Raw genomic sequence first — 26,443 nt, 5'->3', positions numbered from 1 at the left:
GGAATGCCCAGAAAAGAAAAAGATTTCCCTATGACTAATCCACTTCTACCCAAACCCCAAAAGTAAAGAGGGCATGGGGAGGAACGTTTGGCAATAATGTTATGCTTTATTTGACTAGATGGTATATATTGAGGGCAAACAAAAGGTGTTAAGGAACTAGAGAGACTCTTTGATATTTTTCTCCATTTGTATAAACGTAAGGAAAGAATCATCCACAAAATGCCCATTAACCAACTAGTTAGGTGACTCAAGCGGGGTGATTCTTCAAACTCTACTTGCAGAGATAAATTTTACCACCAAATAAAAGAGGAAGCAAGAGGACATCCCTAATGAATAGGGTGAAAAATCCTAAAAGAAGAGGATTGGTAGCCAATAATGGTGATGCGGGCATAAGAATCCCCGAACAATATTTTCACATATTGAATGAAGTAAAGGACAAAGTAAAGGACAAAGCCAAGAGCCCCTAACATGGATAAAATGATAGGCCATTCAATACGATCATAAGCCTTAGAAAAACTAATTTTTAGAAAAAAGGCTAACTACTTAGAACATCGATCCTATTCCATTCCCTCCCAAACTACAATAATATTATCTAGAATAAATTTGAATTTGATGAATGTTATTTATTTAGTATGAACAATTTGTGGGTGTAAATAGTGAATTTTGAGTGACAAGGCCTTGGCAATGATCTTATATGAGACATTGAGCAACATGATTGACCACTAATTACAAATGTCTTCTAGGTCACCAAGCTTGGGTATGCATTTGGTGTTTCCATTTATCATTTCATCATTAAAATTTACAAAAAAAATTTGAAAAATTATTAATAAATATTAATATCTTTAAATAATATTTCATAATTATTTATTTTTAATGATTTTTTTAAATAATAATAAAAAAATTTAAAATATAAATATAAAATTTTTGATATAAATAATTGATTTAAAAAAATAGAATTACAGGTAAATTTAAAAGACCCCCTTTAAAATTAAAAAACTATATCATTATAAAAGTACAATGTTGGTACAATAAAATTTATTTATTTCTTGTGCTATAAAAGTTTAAAAGTAAAATGAAATGCCTTCAATTCAAATGGATATCTCTCCATATCTCTCGATATTTCTAGATGTATTCAACTTGAAAGATAAATACACTAGTTATATTTTACTTTGTTAAGAAATTATATTAAATGAAATATAATTTCTTAATTTTATGTTTGAATTATTATTTGTTTTCTTTTATTATTTTTACATATGATATTCTTAATTTTTTTTGGTTAAAACACTAAATATTATAGAGACCCTTTCTGTCATAATATAATTTTTATTTTATTTTTTTAAATGACCAAAAATGTTACTATAATGAATTAGATTCTTAACAGTTGAGGTAGCCTAGATCAACACTTTGATGCCCAAAATCATCTTAATTGATAACCATAGAACTAACGTCACTAAAATGAAATACTCTAGATAAAGATGTGAAAAAAAATGCTTATTCACTGAAGATTGCCATAGATTCTTACCAATTGAGGCATCCTGGGTCCAAAATCATCTTAATTGATAGTCATAGACCTAATTCATTAAGTTATTATTTTTAAAATGATGTCTTTAATCTTATACTGCAGTGTCACAACATAATTAAAATATATTTTTTTAAATGACAACAACTATTACTAAAATAAAATATTCTAAATAAAGATGTTTAAAAAAAAGCTTATTCAAAAATTGCACTATGAGGACATAGATCCTAGATCACCACTTTGATGTCCAAAATCATCTTAATTGATAACCATAGAACTAATTCTTTATGATATTATTTTTAAAATGATGTCTTTACTATTATTTTTTGGTTAAAACACTTAATATTATAGTGACTCTTTTGATCACAACATAATTAGAAAAAATAAATAAAATGACAACAAATGTTACTAAAATGAACTATTCTATATAAAGATGTGAAAAAAAAAATTATTCGCAAAAAAAAAGCATAGATTCTTACCAGTTGAGGCAGCCTAGGTCACCACTTTGATGGTGACAAAATCATCACAATTGATAACTATAGAACTAATTCTTCTGTCCTGAACCAGAGAAAGTACCCTTGAGGAATGTAGCTTTACGTTATTAGTGGAGAATCTAAGCTTTGTAATCGTTCAAATTAACCCCACCATTAACAGATTAATTTGTTTAGTGGGAAGCACAAAGCATCCATGAATAGGAAGAGTATTAAAAATGATGCGAACAGGAAAAAAAATCCAAGATCGCCACTTCTGTTTTGATTTTTTCATATCGCATCAGTGGCTTGCAACACCTGAAATATTGGATTCCTATTACGCGCGTGCTTTTATTCAGAACATCTATAAATAAAGAGCATTTTCTTCCACAAATGGCATTGGCGATTTCTGAAGAATACAGACACTGTAACTTGAGTTTTATGGTATGGAAAAGAATATGGCGGCTGATGGACAAACTCACATGTTAACAAGTCCAAGTAAGTGATCAGTATCTTGGTCCTGGGTTTGTTTGAAGCTTTTGACATTTTGAATTGGTTGAACAAGATCTATTACTAATGGCGGTTTTGATACTACTTCTGTATGTATATATTTTTCTATGTAAAATTAACAGTGTAAAATATGGGAACAGGTAGCGATGAATTGGCAGAAGGCATAGCTGGACATTTCCTTAATCCAAATATAAAAACTCCAATCACTGTAGGCATTACTGGTGGATGTAATGAGGGAGTGACCAGTCTCGTGGAATTATTATTAAATTTATTTTTATTTCAAATCTCTCTTCCAGCAGGATGTACTCATCTGATTCAGTGGTTAGTTTTCTATTTATCTTTATATGTACAAGGTGAGAGGAATGATAGGGTTTGTTTTTTCAAATTTATTATTCTTTTTAAAGGTTCAATATTTTATATCTGTAAGTGTTGACGATATCAATTTGGAGGTGTAAAAGATATTCCTTGATCTTTGAGTTTTATGCAAAGATTCATTGTATTTTCTAATATTTTCTTTAAAAAATATTTATTTTTTCCATGTAAAATCTTAAAAAATCTTTATCCTCTGTATTTCAAGATGAAAGAACATCTGCTCCTCACTGCTGCTCAAGCCGCGTTTCTAGGTGAAGATTTCAATGAAAAGGGAGGAAGAATATGGAAAGGAGTTAACAATTTATTGGCCAAACAAAATCCAGGAGAATGCAAAACAAAAGATCAAGTAAGATATCAAGTTAATTGTGGTTCTTATTTATTTTGATCTAATATAAGAATTTAAATGTATGTTTGATCATTGATAACAAGCAGAAAATGGCACTGGTCCAATTTTTGGAGAAATATCAACCAGAACATGAAGCAGTTTACAAATCTCTGGCATGCGTGGAGTTGAAACAACTGGTGAGAGATCTGCACGAAAACTTTAAAATGAATTATTTTTCAAAATTGCAAACAATAAAGCTCTAAAATAAATGTTTCTCTGTTGCGTTGTGAACCCTAGGCTAAAATATCCAGTAAATGAGAGCGAGGAGAAATTATATTAAGATTCTAAACTATTTATCTCCGTTCATTGTGAGCTCTCCAGATGAAAGATCTAGAAGATGTGTCGAAGGAGAAATCGCCGGAAATAGCTACTAGGGTTTTAACTGTAAATTTCAGTGCTCGAAATTACAAGGGAACGCTTGAAGCTTTCGATGGTCTGGCAGTTGAGATAACAAACGAAATCGAGAAATCTTTGACTCGTGCCCAGCGGTGGAGAACTTTCTGAAGACATCGGAGAGAAAACAGTCAAAGCTCTTACAGTACGTCTAATTTATTGTGGCTTGCTTTAGCATTTGTGGTGGTCTGGATAGCCTCTGTAACATGGATGTTTTTAAACGGCGTCAATTTGACCCAGTGGAAAAAGCTAAAATATGGATCTATACCTGCAACTGTAATGGCGATTTTCGTGCCTGCACTCAAGTTATCAGTTTCTTTCTTCAAATTGAAGCCCGTGAGCCATTACGTGAGTCTTCGTTTCAGCTCTGAGAATTCAGAGCAATATGGTCAGCAACAGAGGGTTATTTCAGACATCAAATTTTTGAAGGAAGAAATTGGGAGAAAACCCTCCATTATTTTTTCTTTCTTTGCAGGTGAAACATTTACATTTTGGCGGAGTTTCCTAGACGACAAGATTAAGGGCACTCCTGTGCCCAAATTTGGCTCAGCTCCACAATATAAGCTCCGTATAATAGCCTTTCTCAATGACCTCGATCATTACGAAGACTCAGTTTTAGTGCGGGTAAGCATTTTTTATATCAATTCACAATTTTAGTGTTTTGTATCAGCGTCATGAGGGTAATTGATCTTTCTTCATCCAAACAAATTTGATGTAAGTTTATTTATTCAAGTTTATTTATAAATTTACTATAAAAATTAGAAACTATGCACCAAATATTATTTTATCTAAAAATTTGAAAAAAAAAGGTCCACAATTAAAATAAAAAACTATTCACGATGACATAAGTTGTGTATAGCTTTTTTATATTAATTCACAATTTTACAGTTTCATTTCGAGTAAGTTTATTTTTTTTAGTGTTTTTTTCTTTTATTTTATTCTCTTCTTTCTGTTAATAAATCATGAAATTTTATCTTAAATTTAAAAAAAAACAATTCAGATATTTATGTCGAAGGCATCTACAATGACATCAAATTATGCCAAAGACATTTACAATGACATCAAAATGTTCGAAACAAAAATCCATTTTTGAAACGATTTGACATGCAAATGACAGATAAATGCATGAAATATGCCATGTTTCAGCTTTTGTGGAAGTGTTGTATTCTTAGTGCTTAGTATTTTAGAGCAACATTTATTTTATTTCGCCGAGAGGCGATCTACAATGGGATCGAAGTTGTCCGTAAACACAAAATGCCTTTAAGAAAAAAATGACGGTCTCATGCCTGTTTAAATAATCCAAACTATATATCATTGCCATTAATGATTATGGAACGCCTGTAGTTGAAATTCCATTGGAATGATAGTTCCCAAAATAAAATCTGTCAGAAGAATCTTGTCGCCTAGTGCCAGCACAACTTCTACTGCACCACAAACCTGCTACACACTTAATAGATTCATAAAAATCGGCCAATATAGTGATGGTATTGATATCCACCCAGGATATGCATGTATTTAAATTGTTTGTAACTGACGGAGTGATTAATAAATTTTAAATGTGCATGATTTGGATACACTGACATCAAACTGAAGGAGATTGAGGGCAATATAAAATTGCCATTTCATGTTTTTTGGGCACCAATGTATCTCTTCTCCATCGTGAAGTGTGGTGCTAAGTGCATGTTTGGTCGAGCTTTTGTTTTGCACCCGTTTTGAAGTTTGAATCATTGTTTTGCACCGGTTTTGGTTTTTCTGCAACATGATTGAATCATTTTGCAGTATAATCTGGATTTTTCTGCAGCATAATTGAATTATTCTACAATGGAAAGACAAGTACATAGATTCTGAGGGCACTAAGATTTGTATAAATTTTACCAGCTATTGGTTGAAGTGGGCTTACAAGTTCTTCATCTAGGCACTTAGTCCTTCTGCGCACCCAACCATTTCACTACTTCATTTTGGAGATTGAACATAACCATTTTGTATAAAATTACTAGACAAATCTATTCTGTGCTATGATTGTTTTCCATGTAAGTTTTGTCTGGTACGTTTTAGGAGACCAGTGTAAAATGCATGATAGAACCAAGAGTCTTTCTTCCATTTCTTTTACCAGAAACATATTCATATTAAACCCCTATAATTTGCAATATCCTATTCTCATTTTAGATTTCTGTTTGAAAATAATTTATTTCTTGTATAGCAATCCCACGTAATTTGGCTGCAAAATTTATTTCAAGTTTTATTAAGTTTTGTTTTAACAAGACCATTTGTGCATATCAGTTATGTTAATGCCAAGTGATTGTGGAGTGTCCGCTTTTATAATCTCCAGATCAATCTATTCTTGGTGTTAATTTTCTTGAGCGCAACAAAAAAATCCCTATCCTAGGCTCAATAACTAACCAGATTTTGCTACTGTAGATTGATATCTGCCTCCCGTTAATCGCTTTATTTCTTAGCAATTTCGGCTTTAAATTTAACAGCTTGAAAACATAGAAAAAACACATCTAGGCACCTCTAGACCTACAAAATTTCCGAGTGGTTCCCTGTGTTAAAATTGTTATGATTTGTTATTGGAATATCACTTCACATATTTAAATAGAAATTTGACTTTTAACCAGCATTATATATTTCATTTTTTGTGCATGTTCTCCTTTTGCAAGTTAACTTATATGTTTTGTAGATCCCCTCAAGAAATGGGAAACATTGAGAGTACTGGCTATTAACAAAGGTCCAAGAGACGTATTCATAAGCATTAAATTTAATGGATCATAAAAAATAATTGAAATGTAAAAATTCATTAAAAATTAACTCCTTTCAATGAAATTAACGGTCATTTTGATGATGGTCTTTAATTCTAAAGGCATCCTCTTCCACAGTTTAATTATAAAGCCGTTACAACTATTGTTCCATACGTGGAAGTAACAGCATAATGCATGAAAAGAATATTGGAAGAGTAGGGTCTTTTAAAACAAAATTATCACCAATGCATTTCTCTATTCAACAACAGTAGCCAATGCAATCTCCACGAGATAGCAATAGCATGTTTTCTTCGGAAACCTCCTCCCAACATCTATTTGTTTTGCGTGAAATATATTTTGTTTATATTCTGCATTCATAGTTAGTTCCTTAAATTTAAAAATAAGAGGAGATATTAAAAAAGAGGACCTGATGAAATATTTTGAGTTACGAATGCGATATTTTTTCTGAAAGCCTTTTGATTTCTACGTTTGCAAAAACTGTGTGCTATTATGACAATTTTAATAGACAAATGTAAGATGTTTTGAAAGGTTTCTGATTTCTACATCTGCAAAATCTGTCTGCTATTATGACATTGTGATTGGCTTTAAATTTGTTTAGTATTATGATAGTTTTCAAATAAAGGTTAAATTTATGTTTTATCCCATTTGTAGGCAATAGGCAGGAACTCGTAATAGATGGTATGGGGGCCAATAGTGAGGACTGTGTGGAATACTCTCATCATTTTATGTATTCTCCTCTCTGTTTTCGTTTAAATGTCTTCTTCTCAGAAAATGGTAACCAGCGTTCATACATTCACAAATACTTATTGAACAGAAAATTTACAAAGTTGATCCTAATTTTTAAGAAAAAATAAGTGTTTTTATTTATTAAATTTATACTTTCCAATGTATATGGATTCCAAGCTCTATCAAATGATATGTACTTCATTAATTTGATTCCCTTTAGTGAAATTTGTTATATATTGTTTAAAGGATATCTCTCCGCCTATAGTACATATATTATTATTTAATATATGTATACTAGTATATGATTCTTTTCTATTATAAGATATCTCTCAGCATATTTTACATATATTTTTTATTTTTAACATATTAATTTTTCACATTTAATTTTACATATTACCTGTAAAACACAGGTGTTGCAGGTCTTAAACACGGTACTTAAAGTCTGTGAAATCAACTTTATTGTAGCGCTGGACAAGAATATTATTAGAAAGGCATTTCAAACTTGTTCAGAGAATGAGGATGATGTCGACCACTTTATTAGCAGAATTGTGGAACTACCAGTAACCCTTGTACACCCAGCAGTTGATGAATGGGGAAAAAAGGACAACCCTATAGTAAAATATGAGGCCATACCCACGGAAAATAACGTTTGGGCCTCTAATGGACAAGGTATGCATGTGTTAATCTCAGTTATGCTTACATGTTGTAGGTATAATTTATAATGGTTAAATAGTAAATTTGAAAGTGGTAAAATAAAATTCAGTATGAGAATATGAATTTCTTTTAAAAAGTTCTATTAATCTTTTTATCATTTTTTTCATTGGTAAAAATGAACATTTTGTGTGGTCTGTAATATTGTTTATATTGTTTTTAGTTTTAATTAACATCAAAATATTAGATCATTTTTTTGATTCAATTGTTTTTCTTTATGATCTAGCAATTTAATGTTAAAAATCTTAGCACAATTTAACCTAAAAACATTTGAAACAAATAATCATCTTAATATGAAAAAAGGAAATACAAATAATTGAATTAAACATCAAAATATTTTAAAATAACTAGACAATTGCTATTAAAAATTTATTAGTAATATCTCATATTAATCAAAATATTTGTTTTGTCATATTTTGCACTAATCGTCTATGTTGGATTCCATCAATACCTTTAATGTCTTTGTTTGTCTTATGTGACATCCAGTCAACACAAGAAGTGATATTGAGAAAGGCATACAACTAACATCCACAAAAAAATCCAAGGAACTTCAAGAAATGGCAAATAGTAAAGAAGAAATTGCAACATTTCGTAGATTGAATTGCTTTGCAAGTGAAATTCCTAATCTTCGTTAGAGCTATACAAAATACCACAATTCTGCAAGGAATGTGATAAGCAAAACAATGGGGAATGACAGAGAAAATTCTCATCAATGGAAAGTTGAATTAGTGGCTTGGATCTTTATATGTTCTCAATGGAGACATGAAATGAACATTCTCATTAAGGTACTTTAATCTATTTTTATAATAATTTCTAATTGAAGTTTTTAAATTCTTTTATTGGGACATGCTTTCATCATTTTTTTTTTAATATTGTATTACTTTTTTTAGTTAATTAAAAAATAATTGTTGTTGTGACAATAATAATCTTTGTTTAGGATTGGCATACCTACATTGATTTCAAAGAAGATGAGAAAATGAAACAAGAACCTTCTCTCAAGGATATTGTTGCCAATTATATAAAAAAACGAAATGAATCCAATGAGGAGAAGAAGAAAGAAGAGAGGACAAGGCTTAAAGATACTTTAGCTACCATCCAAGATACACCAAAGAAATTCTCACTTGGTTTTGAAGAAATGCAACTTGGTGATGTTCTTTCAAGGTGGGTACTTAAAATGGACACTGAGGTTTCCATGTTAATGGAAAAGGAGAAGAGGAAAATGGATGAGGAAAAGAAGGAACTAGATCGATGGTATAACTTGCACAAAGCCTTAAAAGTTCAAGACGTATCAATGAAGAGTATCCAATGGTTTCAACACTTTAGATTTCATTGTGGTGTAGGATATCTTACTCCTCTCCAACTTTAGTTTTACCTTACAACTCCTAAGTTACAAATAAAGTACTATATAATGTATTATTATTCTATTAAATGTATCAAAAAAATGTTTTAAAGGCATGTCATAAAAAAATGTTGTTACTTATTATTGTAAGTTATTTTCTTATTAGAGGTGTTATTAATTGGTTGATAGGAACAAATCTTAAGAGTGTAAATGAAGAAGTAATTTATATTTTTTAATTAATTCACTATATGTGTGATTTATTTGTTTGTAATTTTATATGCATATTTAATACTAGAAAAAAATCAAACATAAAGTTTGACATGTTTTTGACACCTTAAGTAGGAAGACCATATCACTAGAAAAACCATAAAAAAATTCATCTTAAAACATTTTCATTAAATGTTTCTTCGAGGTAATACCTTACAAATAAGGATTGTAATTGTTGCTCTTTATTTTTCAATTTCTTACATTAAAAAGTGTTTTGTATCTTTAAATAACACTTAAATTAGAATGACACTATATTCATAAAAAGAGATTTAACTTTACTAATAGTACTAAATAAAGAACATGTTCTCCATATAGTTCCAATGTTTATTGTGACTCTTTCTAATGTTATTCATTGTTGTTTGTGTATGGTTGGATTCTAATCCATTTTCAATAAAACGCATGTATGATTTTCTCTTGTAATAGGTGAAATGAGGACAAATTTTACAATATTAATTTCTTATAGAAATCTAACTAATTATTAAATTCAATGGTCGCATAAAATGGAAATTAAGGTGACCTAGTATCTTCAAAATAAAATATAATTTTCAATACCAAGTGCACCATTAACAAAGGGAACATTTAACCATGATGACCAACATTATCCATTGGACCAACCAGAGAGTGTTACTTCATTATCAAGATAATTTTCATCATTATCATGTTATTTTGAATGCTTTCTATAAGTAGATACACTATGTGAGAGAGGTGTGATTAATGACTTTAACTCTCTCTTGTCATGAAGCGTGAACACATTATTTTTTACATAAATGAATTATATAAGGCACTTTTTTTAGTACTAATAGAGTTTTTTTCTAGTCCCATGAGGACTTGTTGGTTATCATACATTATTAAGGCATTTCAATTTTTTTTAACGTATTTATGAATCTAACTTGTTCTAGTTCATGTCCCTAATAAATAGAAAATTGTTTACAAGATCAAAATTGTAATGTAGCTCATAATGCTATAGAATAAGTATTGCATGTATTCAACAAGGGATGTGCAAGGCATAAAGTTCCTGTCAATAGTGTGGTTATTTTAGTTTATTTAGAGATAGAGGGGGAAAGAATGACAAAAGAAAAAGGTGACAAAGATAAGTAGTAGAGAGAGGTATTGAGGGAGGTGAAGAGATGGATAGAGATAGAGATAGATTTTGTGTGTGTGTGTGTGTGTGTGTATCAGTGAGAGAGATAGATAGAGAAAGGGAGAGGTAGAGATAATTTAAGGAGAGAGAACTAGAGAGATATAGAAAATGATTGATAGGGAGGAAGACATGGGTATAGAAAGAGGGAGCGAGAGATATATAGTCAGGGAAAGATGTCCAAAAGGGGAATGACACATGCATAGAGAATATTTATATTATTATTATCCTTGGTTATGACACAAATCTTCACTTTAACTCTTAAAAGTAATTTTATTTGGTTTGTTACTTATTCTATATAAAGTAAAAAAGAAGAAGTGATAATATCAAGTCATAATATCTTGTCCAACATTCACTAGAAATAGAGAAAATGTCATTTTTACAATAATTTAAAAAAAAAACTTAAGCGTAAGTACATCTAATTAAAAACATGAAAAGATATAATTAAATAGAATATTAAAAATTATCTTGTTTTATTTAAAAATATTTATCATCTATAGACTCATAAATTTTAAATTTTACTTATAGTATTTTAATTCATTTATATTATTTTGAAAAATTATGCTTTGATAATATATTTTAAATACATCTAATTAAAAAGATACAATTAAATAGAATATTATTAAATATTTTATTTTATTTATTATATATAGACTCATAAATTGTAGGTTTTATTTATTTAAATTATTTTAAGAAATTATGTTTTGATAACATATTTTTTTACTTTTTTATATATATTTTTTATTTTATTATGGAACAAATAGCATTCACTATTGAAGATGAGGAAATTGTTAGAGAATCCAAATGCATAGAATATTCATAAAAACATATAAAATCGTGAAACAATGCAAATGAGAGCTCTTATACCTTCTTCTCCTCCCTCAAATTAAGCCTTGGATGAAATGAAGAATGTGCCCCTTCTCCACTTGACTGGATTGGCTCCAAGGTTGGGTGTGGAATTATCTCCACTACACAACAAGAGTGATTTTAATTTGATGATAGGGGTAGATGGATTGGCTTACATGAGACGATATTTTTAGCATTATGATGGTATGATGGATTATTTTGGATCTAAAATGGACATCATGACAATGCATGAGCAGTGGATATGATTATTAAGGGAGGAGACTCCAATATATAGATTGGAGGAGGCCAAAATGGAGAGCCAATATTGATTTCGAAATGGAGGGCTAGGATTCAAAGAAAGAGTGGGGGAGGATTGGGAGGACAATGTGGGAGAACCAAGAGATTTTCCATAAAGGCATTTCTTGTCCCCATGCTTCTCAATATCCATGGGGAAGAGCTCCCAAGTACATTGTTAAGAGAAAAAGGAAAATAAAATTCCTTGGGGGAAGGGAGGAGAAATTAAAAATTCCAAAATAAGAGATGTGTGGGAAAACTAAATGAGAAAAGCAATTAAAAATTCCTTGGGAAGAGGAGGCATGGGGAGATTCAAAGAATTTTAATTTCTTTCAAAGGATCAAAGTGGGTAGAATTTAAGATTGGAGGATGAGATAGGAAATCCTTTTATAGAAAAGAGTTGACTCATCCCTAATCAAGGTGATTAGGGATGTGCAAATGATTAAGGGGATTGCTTAGGTGGCTTGATACAGGATTATAGTGTAAGTGGAAAAGTTAGGAGGATGTGACAAGAGGAGAGAGAATTAGTGAAGGAATTTAAATTTGAGAAAAATGATAAGCATGATTAGAGGGTGATTAATTAGGCTAGATGATAGGATTAGAAAGGGTGATTTGTAGGAATCACATGATTATCTTAGTTAATTAAAATTAATTAATTAAGAAATGTTTAGAAGAAATAAATAATTTTTGAAATGGATTTTAGAAGAATGGAAAATAATTATTTTTTCATAAATTAATTATAAGTTCAAACTGATAAAATTAACTAAATAAGATTTAATTACTTTTAAGCCGAGTGGGACTAACACAATTAATCGTATTAATTAGTTGGAAGGCTTAATTTAATTAATTTAGATGCCTACATTTTTCCCCTCTTTGATATAGTGTCATGAAGTGATGTTATATCAAAGAAGAATAAAATGTAGTGGATAAAAGGGATTAAGACTAGTAACATGATGCCCTAGTCATATGTGAGATGAGGAAGGATGATGAGGAGGTAGTGGTATGCCTCCTTGAGAGGATATGTGGGTTTCAATAACATGGGTATGCTCTCAAAATGGATTTGAGGACTAGAGGATTGAGGATGAAAGGATGTAAAACGGATAAGTATAATGAAGGGGGAATGAATGAATTGGAGTCTCCAGGATAAATGGATGAAATGAGATGAATGAACAAGATGAAGTAAGTGGGTGGGATTTCTTGTTGTGTAGAAGCGGAGAGAAAACCTAGTTTTGATTTTGCAACAGGGTATCTATACCACTAACTATAGAAGTCGGGATGCTGTGAATATCTGATGTGTGGACTAGACTCTTAGACAATAGGTTATCTCTATGCACACAGGTTCACAAACACCAATGATGGTTTGGATGCTAGAATGTAGGATCATACAAGAAATACCCTCAAACACATCATACCATAAAAATTATGCCCCATTATACACCAACCAAGACATAACAAGATATAAGATGATCAAGGCAGCCCTAAACAAGTATAGTCTTGGGACACAAGACAAAAATCAAAGTGAAAAGCTCAATCATGCAAACAACATGCACATGACCAATGGATACCTCTTGCCAAGAGTAGGACATGCATTTGGATAGATTGTTGGACATGGGAAAGATACATCTCGATGGGCTAGTGATGGATTTGGATAAATTGTTAGACATGGGAAGGATGCATCCTGATGGGTAGTGTGTGGATGGATTGATGGAAGGTAACAAGTACTCCCTTGTCATTGTTCCAAACCATTTATCCTATATTAATAATCCAATTCTGTCATGTTCAATAATATTCCCCATCTTGTCCAATCTAATCCAATCATATTCCCCATCCCATCCAATTCTATCCAATCATTAACCCCCCTCCCATATTATCCAATCCTACACTGAGCTTTATCCCATTTACATTGTTCTTTCTATCTATCTGAGATTTTCCCATCTATATAAGCTTATATTGACTTGCACGTAATACAAACACCTATCCATGATGTGTTAACCAAATCTACGCGGAAATTCTCTCATTTGGAGAACCAAGGCTTAGTAAAAGGATAGAATAGAGGAATAGATTTCTTGAATAGGAGATGGAGGGATTAAGTAAATGGATAGTGATAGGATATGGAGGAGTAAAGCATGAAAGATAGGTGGAATGGAGATCCAAGAACTATGTTACAAAGGAGTGAAATGCCCCACATTAGAAAATAGTGTAATTAGATGGAAGGATGGTGGATAAAGATGTATGAGATGTAAGGATATTGTGTAATGGATATGGAAGGAGGGGGAATTAAGGGTTGTCATTTCCAAAGCATGCAAGGATATTATTTTTACCTCTATATTGATCAAGATCAAAGGTATAAATGAAGGATGGATTTGGATAGGATGAGGGATACAAGATGCATGACATGGATAGGATAGTCAAGATCAATGATAGAAAAGGACGATGGACTTGGATAGGATGTGGATAGAGGACAAGGGATATGGAAGATGTGGATGGCAGGATGGTAGGATGGCCTACATGAACTTGCCCCTAAGTGTAGAGTACAAGGGGATGTGGGGGTTACGCATGATGCTTGTTTACTAAGTTTTCATCGTGGTACTTACCCAAGGCGCCATAAGAAGTGGTTTTCACCATTGATGGATTTTTTCTCTTTACTTTTATTTTCTTCTATTTTTTGTTTTTATTTTTCATTTTTTGGGATTATTTTGGATGGATAAGAATAAGGATAAGTGGATGTGTAAGATAGTGAGATGGAAGAAGGACTTGAGAATCAAGTTCCATGAATAGTATCTCTTAAAGATATACTATATTGAACCATGAGAATTGGAGGTATGCTCATAGATGTTGGTAGAAATATATGAGGAGATGGAACGGATGGACGATGGAGAGGGATAAGGATTTATGCAAAAGCTTGAATTAAAGGGATGGGACTATTGAAAATAGATGTTGGATAATGGATGTAGTTGTGAAAGACTTATTGATAAATGGATGGGAATATTGGGAAGATTAACATTGGCACACACCTTGAACGGTGGTGGAGTTGTGGAAGAAAGGGCTCTGAATTAGATGAAGGATAAACTATGGATTTTGGGACATGACAACCCAAAATAAATGAAGGGGGTGATGGACTTGTGATAGTGGATTTTGGGACATAAGGACCCAAAATGGATTTTGAAGATGGAGGATTTGAGGACTTATGAGTGGAGAGAGCTTTTGGATTAGCAAGTTTGGATCCCAATTTGGATTTTTCTTTGAGATGCACTCCTAAACTATGAGTAGTTTGGGAATCCACATATTTTTTTATTTTTTCATTTTGGGCCTTTGTGGCCTTTTGGATTTTTCTTTCTTTTAGATCATATTTTTTCTTTTATTCAGCATGTCTTTTTTAGGGGACATGTTGATCCTTGGATTTTTGTGGATTTATAGGTTTATGCATTTTATATTTGGCATCCAAATTTATTCCAATAGAAATGGTGTGGATGCATAAATGACTTGGAGATTTTATGGATGGGAGGATGGAGGGAGATCGTTTGAAGAAATTCAAGGATGTGTGCCTTTGTTGATATTTTTTAGGGATCATTTGAGGTGATGGAGTAGTGGATGGAGGGATGTAGGGACCCAATATGGATGGAAGGTATGAAATATTTTAGAATTGTAAGATAAGGACCCAAAATGGATGTGGAGGATAGAGAATGGTGTAATTTTAAATTATACAAAGGGATTTTGGATTTACAGGGAATAGAAGATATACCAACATCTTGATCATGATCTTTGTAGCCAAGTCCATATGAACTTTTATTTTCTTTGACTTGAAGAGGTTCCAATATGCCTTGTTCATGGAGGCCTAACCCTTTACCTTGATAATTCATTTTTTCACAAATAATTTTTCTAATAGGATACTTTAGTTTGGAAAAAATATGCAAGTCCATTTTAAGGGGGATGGGATGTGAAAAGGAAAGTAAGATCTTGGAGGGAAATAGAGTGGATGAAGGTGGAAGAGCCAAGTTGATAGGTATGGGGTTTATGGATATCTTGGATAGGGGTGATGGGATCTTATGTAGGAGTGGGATCTTATCGGGGATTAGGATCATGTGGGGGATTAGAGTAATATTAGGAGCATGAGAGGGATTTGTATCATGACATGGAGATGAAGGAATACTTTGATCTTGACTTGGGAGGGGATCATGTGGTGGAGTGGAAGGTATGATTGGATCTTGAGATGGAAGGAGAGAATTGGATGGAGGGATTATTTTTTCTTGAGATGGAGTGGAGGGAATTAGATCATGAGATGGGGTGGAGGGGATGGGATCATGAGATGGAGTGGAGGGTAGACATGGATTTTCAGATGCAGAGGTATCATGACATGGAGGGATGCCTTTATCTTGAGGTGAAGAGGAATCTATGATGGTATGATTTGGAACAAGCTTGTGACATGGTGTGGGTTGGGGGGATGTTGTAATGGAGGAGGAGGTGGATTATTCAAGTTGGGTAGTATCATGAAGCTTAGAATATTGAGTTTTATCATGATTTGGAGGGGATGGAGGTGGATAGAGAACTTGGGGAGACTGGGCAACTTTGTTTTGAGGTGGGGATTTTGTCTCCTTTGCTAGCATTTCCTGGAGAAATTGTGGAGAAAGGACTTGGAGGATGGAGATGGTGTGTATTTAGGAGGATTATGATTATGTGAAGGTTTAGGATTAGATGAAAGATTGTATTGCGATATGGATGGGTGAGGAGATGGAGGTATAGATGTTGGATAGGAGAGGTATGTGGATGAAGGAAAACATGGAAACATGGATGGAGAATAAGATGGAATTCTTTGATCAAAGGTAGGGGGAGGATAAGAGATGTCAGATGAATTACTATGTTGAGGAAAAATAGATGAAGATATGGTAGATGGATGGGAGGTTATGGGATTAACTTGGTAAGTAGGTTGGGGTGGGAATGATTGATAAGGTGATCTGTGAACTTCCGTAACCATTTCTCCAAACCAATCGATGATATTTGTTTATGAATTTTGGGTAGCCACCATTTCTTTTGTGAGTGCATATAGACAATGCAAGGGTAACCACAGGATGACAAGAATGGAAAAAAAATTTGTAATTGGATGGATAGAATTGATTAAGAAAGGGGATGAAGTGATGCAAAATGGAAGTGAGGACTAGGACTTAGAAAATTTAGATTTGATTGAGGATTGACTTGAATTGATTTTATTTTATTTTATTTGCTTGGATTGGATTAGGTTTGATTTGACTAGATTGGATTGGGTTTGATTTGATTATATTGGGTTGATCCTTGTATTAGGACAAGATTGATTTTGATGAAGTTGACAACTTAGCCCTTTCATTAGCACTTAGATGGGGATTGATGATGTTAACCACTAATCATGGTGACAACCAAGATAGGTAAAATATAGACCTTTGGATTAAGATGCAATTGAGCAAGCCTTCTTCTTCTTAGGACAAACTTATGTTCCTACGAAAAATAGGGCAAAAGGCTTAGGATTTTGATCTACCCAAATGATTTAAGAAAAAATGCTTGGTGGGGATTCTTTCCCCAGCACAAAGTATTGACCTTAGGATAAGGTTGATTAATTGATAAATGATTGATTGATGATTGGATTGGAAGGTTGATCAAGTTGATGTGCTAAGTCCTTGAGGATGGAATGAAAATGATTATGGAAGAATGGATTGATGATAGGAAAAAGAAGGGGAAGGTTACCCAAGGTTGGATGGAGGGTTGGCCAGAGATATTAATCAATTGATGATCATTTGGATGGATGAAAAATAATTAGAGGTTTGACTCGAACGAAGGTGGTGTAATAGAGGTTTGATAGTGATAAAGTGAAGATTGAAGGGTTTGGTCAAATGTTTGGTAAATTTTGGGGAATGTTTTGGATGTTATCTACTCTTGGCGAGAGAAATCAAATAATCACAATCACATTAGACAAGGAAATGCTTTATGACAAGAGTGAAAGTGAAGGGGGCCTAGATTAGCCCAAACAAAATTTTATTGGTTTTGCACAAAATGAAGACACACATCAAACATACAACTTAGGTTAGAAGATGGAAATCATTAAATAGGCCTCTCACACAAGTGATACCTCAAACAAGCAAACAGATAGAAATTCCGGTAGCACTGGCTCCCCCTTACAACACACTCACTTCTCAGGAATACTAGATTCTCTTACCCTAAAGATCTCGGGATCTATTATATGGGGAATTCCTATCTCATCCTGAGTGGGTACATGAGAGGTAACTTTGGGGTACAATCTGCATCCCATACACTATGAATGTGGGATTTTGGGCTACTACAATATGGTTCTTAGTTACTTTCTAACGAGTCTAGTCCAACAAAAAATTTATGAAGCAAGCCACTAAAGGCTCTTAGTGATATTATTGGTGAAGAGAAGGCCTCCACATATGTCGAATTCACTAAGCACTCTGGGCCTTTGACTAGGTTTTTTATATAGTGGCTCAAAAACACATCATTCAAGATCATTTAAGGAAGTCGATATCCCCGACGTGTCCCAATTTGAAGTACCCTTATGGGGTGATGAAATCCTCAATCAAGATTTATTTTAACTTATAAGGCACTGAGAAAGGGGGTGAATCAGTGCCAGAAAAAACTTAATAAATCTGATAACTACTTTCAGCAACTTGAAAATCAATAAGCATGCAAGAAATATAACCACATAAGAAAACATCCAACAAAGCATGCAAACCATAATACAATTATTTTTAACGTGGAAACCTAACTGGGAAAAACCATGATGGGAATTAGCACCCACAAGGATCTTCTAACTACAATATAATGATATGATCAATTAAGCTTATTCAACTACCCTATTAGGGGCACACCTGATTAAGACCGTTTTAGCTCCGTTAAGAGCTATACGATAAGGCCTGTTATGACCCAGCCCTGTTAGGAGTTACCAATGTTACTAAGATTCACAAACACAAGCTAATGTATCACTTGGTTAGAAGATTTCACCTTCAAACCTGCTAGGATCCTACTGCACCTTGTTAGGAGTGACCTTGTTAGAGGATTTTTGTTGTTGCAAATATTAGGAAGATGAAAAGTTCAACTGATTTGAAGTTAGCACCTTTGTTCCTGATTAGATCTTCTTCTCCTCAGCTTCTATCACTGAATAGACATCAATACCTAACTTCTCCTTCAACCACACAATCAAATTCTCACTCTTGATACATGAAATCATACAACTTGCATCTCCTTATAAATAACTTTGTTAGGTTGGTTAAGAACTTTGGAACAATTCCCTAGGTTCATTGAATCTAGTCACCTTTTACATTTTCCCACTCAATACACTTTTATTTTGTCGATAAAACAATTCACTACTTAAAAACATAACAATAAGTCTACCGGTCACCAATCAAACTAACTCTGTTATATCGATTCTCTGTTCTTCCTGACTGTTACTGGTAAATCCATCATAACTTGTTCAATATATCGAATATGTTGATGACTTGCTCAATATATTGAATATGTTGATGTGGTTTGGAACATAGGTGCATGTTCTTGTCTCCAACACTCCTGTAAAGCTGCAATGTGTAACTCTTCACCAATCGTCCGTACCATTCACTTGATCATCACTTTGTTCCTATTTACCAGTTGACAACAACTTAGTGTTTTTGTTGTCTAACTGATTCCACTACTGGTTAGGCTATACCGGTTGGTCTAGATGACCTAGATGACTAAACAAAAATGGTTGCCATCAATTGAAACATCAATAAAGTCATCAAACAACATATTACAACTATATCATCATCATGAAGCCAACAATCTCCCCCTTTGTCATTGATGGCAACACTTAAGAAAAAAATTGTCCAACTATCACATTACAACAATCATGACTCAATTCAAATGCATAATGCAAAATTCCCCCTTAGCAATTGCATGCTATTACAAAATTGTGAATGACTTATACTACTCCCCTTTGAAAACAATGACAAAGGTAAGCAAATACATTTGAAGCAAATGAATAAAACACACCAAAATTTGCATTACTAAATGTATGAGAGTTCAAAAGTTCACAATTGTATTTTGAGAAAAATATTAACAAAATTTGTTTGTAAGACTTTTAAATAATTTTTTCATATCTCCAAAAGAATAGGTGTAATCTCAATGTGTGTTTGGACTTGGTATGCAAGCTCTTCCATAGCATCAAGTGTACTCATTTCAGGTGTAATCAAAATTGCCTCTGTCTCTTTGTATCTGCTTTGCAAAATTTTTAATTTAGTGACTAGATGAGTCTACACAACTCTTGCATTGATGTAGTCCTCTTAATCTATTTTGCCTCATATGCCTTAATCTTATGATGTATCACTATGATAGATCTACCAGAAATTGTGTCGAATCATTTAAGGGATCAAATGATTCACTCAAACTCTTTAGCTCCTGTGGTGCTTCCTTTCTCTTCTTATCAAGATCATCAAAGAACAATGAAAAGTTGCAAATTGTAGAAAGAATTTTACCTCCATTCTTCAAGGCTTCTTTGATTTGGTCCATATTCATAGTATGACCTTATATGTCTTTATCAATTGCCTTGATCAATCTCTCAACTCTTTTCTTTTCATATTATTTGTCTACATTATGTAGAGAAACCTCTCCAAGACTTTTCATTTGCTCCCCTGTTCTTGTGACCAAGTGGTCCAATTTTTGAATGGGAGTTGTGAGACTATAAGTATCAATCTCCGGTAGCAAACTGGAAAATATGTCAACTGTAGTTTGTATAGTTTGATCTTGTCTACTCTTAGTTCTTATTATCTTCTTTTTTTTTTTTCCTTGGATTGCATTGCAGATGCAATCTTGGGTAAGTGCATGAAGATGGTGAACAAAAAGGGGGGTATAAGTGGCCACTTTTTTTTTTTTTTTTCCTGAAAACAGGTAAACCCGAACTTCAAAGAGATATTTGAAGGTCATGCAGTCAAAACTAGGAGTTGAGAAAACAAAAATAATAGTAGTACTCTGAATATAGTTTCTAAACTATTAATTTTTAAAAAAATTGGATATGATTAAGAGATTCAAACCTTTCACGCATAAAAAATTGTTCCTGATTTTTTCAAAAAATATAACATAGCTCTTTTCATGCACAACACAACATATATAGTTAGATTTAGTATTTTTCAAAACCCTTTGGTAGGATGATAGGTAAGAGTTAGATCTAGAAGTTGTGTATTTTTTTGTAATTTTCCTTTGAGTATTTTTTTTTTTATGATTTTTTGAAGTGACCGCATCTTGAAAGTTTGGTACCTGTTCATGCGTTGGGCATAACTTGGATCAAAATAATAAAAAATGCAAACTTTTTTAAAAAAGTGTATATAATCTAGTGTAGAACAATAATATGTAATTTTATTTGAGTTTGGTCAATTATATCAAAAGTTATTAAAAAAATGGTAGACATATGTCTATGAGGACTGTCAAGGCAATGATAAAGAAAATTAAAGTTTACATTGCTAATGTTGTCCAAAAATAGAAAAATTTATATGGTCAGAAAACTAAGAAGATGTGTGAGATTATGGTGGTAATTTTAGAGATACCCACTTGATCATTTGTAAACTTGATGACGATGAAGTCGAGAAATCATGTTGGAGGATGAAAAATGTGTAAAGGGACAAAAAGGGCGGAAAATGGGCTTGCAAGCCTTAGGGTCATTTTCCAAAACTCTTACCAAGCCAAAACCTACATGGGTTTCAAAAAACAAAAAGTACTATTCGTAGTTCTAAATAACCTGTATGGGTTATGTAGAACTAAAACCATTATTTTTAGTTTGACAAAACCCATATGGGTTATGTAAAACTATTTTATTTTATTTTGTTTCACAAAACCCATACGGGTTATGTTAAACTAAAAACATTTTTTTTGTTTCACAAAACCTGTACGGGTTATGAAGACATAATAATGTATGCTTGTAAACTTACCATTTATTACACATATTTTACACACACCTATATAATATGCATTTATGTATATATATATGCATATCTACAGTTATATATACATATATTTATATAGATATATGTATATATATTTATATACATGCATGTATCTCTTATTTTCCTCTCTCTCGTCTTCCTTCCCCCTCTCCTTATCCTACTCTATTCCTCTCTCCTATCTCCTATTCTCTCTCTTACCCCCTCTCCCCTACTCTCTCCCTCTCCTTTTCCTAATATCCCTCTCTCTCCCTCTCCCCCTATTCTCTCTCTTACTCCATCCCCCCGCCTCTCTCTCTCTCTCTCTCTCTCTCTCTCTCTCTCTCTCTCTATCCCCCTCTCCTTTTCATAATCTCCATCTCTCCCTCTCCATCCATCCCTCATCCCCCTCCTTCTCCTCTCTCTCTCTCTCTCTTCTCTCTCTACTCTTCTCTCTCTCTCTCTCGTCCGCTCCCCTCTCTCTCTCTCTCTCCACCTCCCATTCCCAATCTCTCTCTCTCTCCTCCTCTCTCTCCCTCTCTCCTCTCTCCTCTCCATTCTCTCTCTCTCTCTCTCCTCCTCCTCTCTCTCGCCTCCTCTTCTCTCTCCTCATCTCTTCTCTCTCCTCGCCTCTCTCCTCTCTCTCTCCATCCCTTCCCTCCCTCCCTCTCCCTTCCTCTCTCCCCTCCTCCTCCTTCTCTCCCTCTTTCCTCCTCCTTTTCCCAATCTCCCCTCTCTTCCTATCCCATATTCTCTCTTACTCTTCCTATCCAATATTCTCTCTCTCTCTCTATCTCTCTCTCTCTCTCTCCTTCCTTTTCCCAATCTCCCTCTCTTCATATCCCCTATTCTCTCTCTTACCCACCCCCTCTCTCTCCATCTATCCCTCTCTCTCTCTCTCTCTCTCTCTCTCTCTCTCTCTCTCTCTCTCTCTCTCTCTCTCTCTCTCTCTCTCCTTTTCTCTCTATCTTTGTCACTGTCTCTCTCTATCTCTCTCTGTCTCCGTCTCTGTCTCTCTATCTCTGTCTCTATCTCTTTCTCTATCTCTATTTGTCTATCTCTCTCTCTCTCTCTCTCTCTCTCTCTCTCTCTCTCTCTCTCTCTCTCTCTCTCTCTCTCTCTCTCTCTCTCTCTCCTTTTCCCAATCTCTCTCTCCTTCCTTTTCCCAGTCTCCCTCCCCCTCCCTCTCTCCCTCCTTCCCTCCCTCTCTCCCTCTCCTTTTCCCAATCTCCCCCCCTCTCTTCATCCTCCCCCTCTCTGTCTCTCTTTGTCCCTCTCCTTTTCCCAATCTCCCTCTCTCTCCCTCTCCCACTCTCCTTTTCCTAATCTCTCTCTCTCTCTCTCTCTCTCTCTCTCTCTCTCTCTCTCTCTCTCTCTCTCTCTCTCTCTCTCTCTCTCTCTCTCTCTCTCTCTCTCTCCTCTCCCTCCCCCTCCCTCCCTCCCACTCCCCCCCTCTCTCTCCCTCTCCTTCTCTCTCTCTCTCTCCATCTCCCTCTCCCTCCTTCTCTCCCTTTCCCCCTCTCCTTTTCCCATTCTCCCTCTCCCTCTCCCTCCCTCTCTCCCTTTCCCCCTCTCCTTTTCCCATTCTCCCTCTCTCTCCCTCTCCCCCTCTCCTTTTCCTAGATCTACATAACCCATATGGGTTATGTAGAACTAATGCCAAAACTTCTAGTTCTACATAACCGGTACGGGTTATGAGAAATTGTGAACGTTCACATAAAAATTTCTGGGTTATGGGAAAATCTTAATATATTTTAGTCCCAATGGCCTTAAAACCAACATTGCAAGTTGTTTGAAGGCCCCACTGCTTTTGCACATGATTTTCTGGGACAGTAACAGTCTGGTTTTCATATTCTTTTGTCACTTTTTCTTTGGAATGATTGATTTGTTTCGTATATTGGATTGTTTTTATAGTTATTTTTCTAATTGTTACTTTATATTATAACAAAAACAAAAACATGATCATTTTTTATTTTTTTTCTTTGGTCATGATTTATTTGTCTTTTATTTTGGTTTTTTTAAAAGTTATTTTATTATTGTTACTTTAGATAATAACAAAATCATGATCATTTGTTATTTTTTTTCTATTTGATTGTGGATTGTCGTCATGATTTTATGTGTAGGACGATGGGAAAGAACAAGAGAGGAATAAATAAACAAAGAGAGGCAACAAAGGGAGCGTATGAGGAGATTATGTGAAGGTACATCATCTAATGCACCTAATGAAAGTGATGAACATTCAACAATTGAAATTGATATGATGAATGCACCAAATAAAAATAATCAACATACACCAATTCAAATACACCATTTGAAAATGATTTGATGAATGTACATGTTAATAAAATTGAAGAAGATATACCATTTGAGTTTGATGCGATCAATGCACATAATGCACCTAATGAAAACAAAAAGCATGCACCAATCTTAACACCTCTTAGAATAATTTGTAGAAAACAAATGTTCCTAATAGATATTGATGAAAATATTGTGAAGCCAATGCATGATTAAATTTCTGAAAGAAGTTGTAGAAGAACTGTTAGAAGAATTTGGAATAACTATTTTGAAAAATTAAATCAAAGTGGAAGATGCCAATTAGTTGTTGAAATGATTAAAAATCTGAAATTTAGAGAGACAATGAAAATTTTGGGGTTAAGAACATCCGAAAATAATAGTGAAAGAACCATTGTGAGAAATCTTTTTGATGCATACCAAGCCATTGGTTAGAAATCATGCACTAAAGATGCTAATGTTACTCGTCGTGTCCTCGCATCAACCATAATGGGAAAGGAAATGGAAAAATCTCGTTTAATATGCAAAACAAGCAAGTCATTAAAGATAAGTAGAACCACATTACACTATGCCTTAAAAAGGTGAGACAAAATCGAGGATCCTAACGATAATTTTCTTTGGGCCTTCTCGAGTAGACTCCCACTCAAGGACAAGGTTGTTTTTGATGCACTAAGAACGTTTTAGATACCACATCCAAAACACTATTTAGATACCACTCAAACACAATTTTATGAAAGTTTTCTTCAAAGCTTTCCTCAGATTAAAATTAGTCAAAGATTTTTTGAGATGACAAAACCATTTTATGTTAAGATTAATCATGCATGTACTACATGTTGTTGTAGGGTCCATGTTGAATTTTCCATGCATTATGATATTTATCGCTATATATGTTGCACTTTGCAGAGTAATGATGTTTTGCAAGAATGTGGTCTACAAGCACCTCCTAAGTCACTGAGAGAATTTATTTTAATTGTACTATGTAAATGAGATAATGGGTGCATTTACTATAAGATGATGTGTTTGAGAGGATTTTGTCCTACATGTAGCTGATTGCAATAGTTGTATTGATGTCTACATCTGGATAGCACACATGAAATTGGTAAGGAACTAGTTTCTATTGAAAAATATAAGTTAGTCAAAAATGGTGTTAAAGATGCAAAAGAATTAAAGAGGTGTGAGTTAGTGAAAATGGATATATGCGTAGCTGATTTTATGAAGATGTTTCAAGAGAAACTAGTGTATGAGTACATAGGTCACACACATAGAGCTAGGTGGTTAGATGAGCAATTCAAGTTGTGTAAGGACACTCTCCCCCTCAGCACTATTGTCTCTATCATTGATTTTGCTGAGAATTATACACTAAAGTGACAAAATGAAGTACAATCTATGTATTACCACTCTACACAAGTTACAGTTTCTATACACATAGCATTCATGCATGCACATGATAGCATCGAGGAAGATAGAAAGGTTATAAGAGAATATCACTTCTATATCAATGATAACCTTACTCATTCCTCAGATTTTGTGCAAGGATGCTTTACAATCTTCTATGATAGTTTAAGGGAAAAAGATATAAGATACAACCAACACTTAATATGGTTGAACAATTGCACATCACAATTCAAGAATGCAAGGATTTTCTACTGGTTGACTACGATACATGTGACAAGTGGTGTGCAACATTTTTGGAATATCATTGAGGTGGGGCATGGAAAGGGAGAGAATGATGGTGCGAGAGTAAAAGTGAAAAGAGCTCTTATTGGAGAGGAATTGAAGTATGAAGGTGGCGCAATGTTAATAGATGCAGAAACAATTATGCAATGGTGTAACTCTATGATGAGACCAAGTAATGTAGGTAAATCTATAGTTTCTAGATATTTTTGGTTAATACATGAATCTAACATTGAAAACTATCAAGATTGTTGTACACTTACCAGATCAAGTGACATGCATTCATTTAGAAGTTCAAATGCAACATCACTAGTTATTTATACTAGATAGATTGCATGGTTTTTCTCTTCATGTATGTATTTTGTGTGGGATGAATGTGAATCAAAAGAGTGGGTTGACAAATGGTCTTGTAGACCTTTGAAAACCCTAGATAGATATCAACTTCCTAGAGCACTACAAATGAACTAGATTGAAGCATCAGTGGATTTTGACCAATATGTATCAGACATAGTTGAACCAGGTAAAGGGGTGCAATTTGTTACAATTTTAAGCTCAATTTATTAGTATTAACTTATACTGATTTTGGTATTAACTTATATCCTTCTATTAAATGCAGGTCATGTATATGCATTTATATTGGATGAGAACAACGAAGAAGGAAAATATTACTTTTTGTGTCATTGTATTGAGGCCAAAAAGAAATTGACTTCTAGAGTGGTTGATGGAGAGGGTATTAAGTATCCAATAGCATCTATTGTTGTGACAGGGACATGGATTATAATGTACCGTTGTTGTGTCAAGTTGTATTGAGACCTATTAAACTCA

General features: G+C 33.6%; 1 protein-coding gene across 5 annotated transcripts; it reads left to right on the top strand.

The window, feature by feature from the left end:
• Positions 1-2,254: 2,254 nt before the first annotated feature.
• On the top strand, positions 2,255-26,443 carry LOC131032483 (uncharacterized). 5 transcript variants are annotated; one of them, XR_009359383.1, is made up of 8 exons: positions 2,269-2,487; positions 2,644-2,820; positions 3,077-3,217; positions 3,304-3,393; positions 3,578-4,273; positions 7,545-7,803; positions 8,332-8,630; positions 8,783-9,296. XR_009359383.1 is itself a non-coding variant. In XM_059213976.1 (7 exons), exons 5-7 carry the CDS (start codon positions 3,860-3,862, stop codon positions 26,426-26,428), a joined length of 867 nt encoding a protein of 288 aa, XP_059069959.1. In that variant the 5' UTR covers positions 2,255-2,487; positions 2,644-2,820; positions 3,084-3,217; positions 3,304-3,393; positions 3,578-3,859; the 3' UTR covers positions 26,429-26,443. The 5 variants fall into 5 exon arrangements, 4 of the variants coding, with proteins under 4 accessions (XP_059069959.1, XP_059069958.1, XP_059069960.1 ...); XM_059213976.1 differs by lacking the exons at positions 8,332-8,630; positions 8,783-9,296 and adding an exon at positions 26,235-26,443 and having other exon boundaries at positions 2,255-2,487; positions 3,084-3,217; XM_059213975.1 differs by lacking the exons at positions 8,332-8,630; positions 8,783-9,296 and adding an exon at positions 26,235-26,443 and having other exon boundaries at positions 2,255-2,487.

Source organism: Cryptomeria japonica, chromosome 11 (assembly GCF_030272615.1).
Source record: "Cryptomeria japonica chromosome 11, Sugi_1.0, whole genome shotgun sequence".
Classification (NCBI taxonomy): domain Eukaryota; kingdom Viridiplantae; phylum Streptophyta; class Pinopsida; order Cupressales; family Cupressaceae; genus Cryptomeria; species Cryptomeria japonica.
This window is presented reverse-complemented; position numbering and strand designations above follow the sequence as displayed.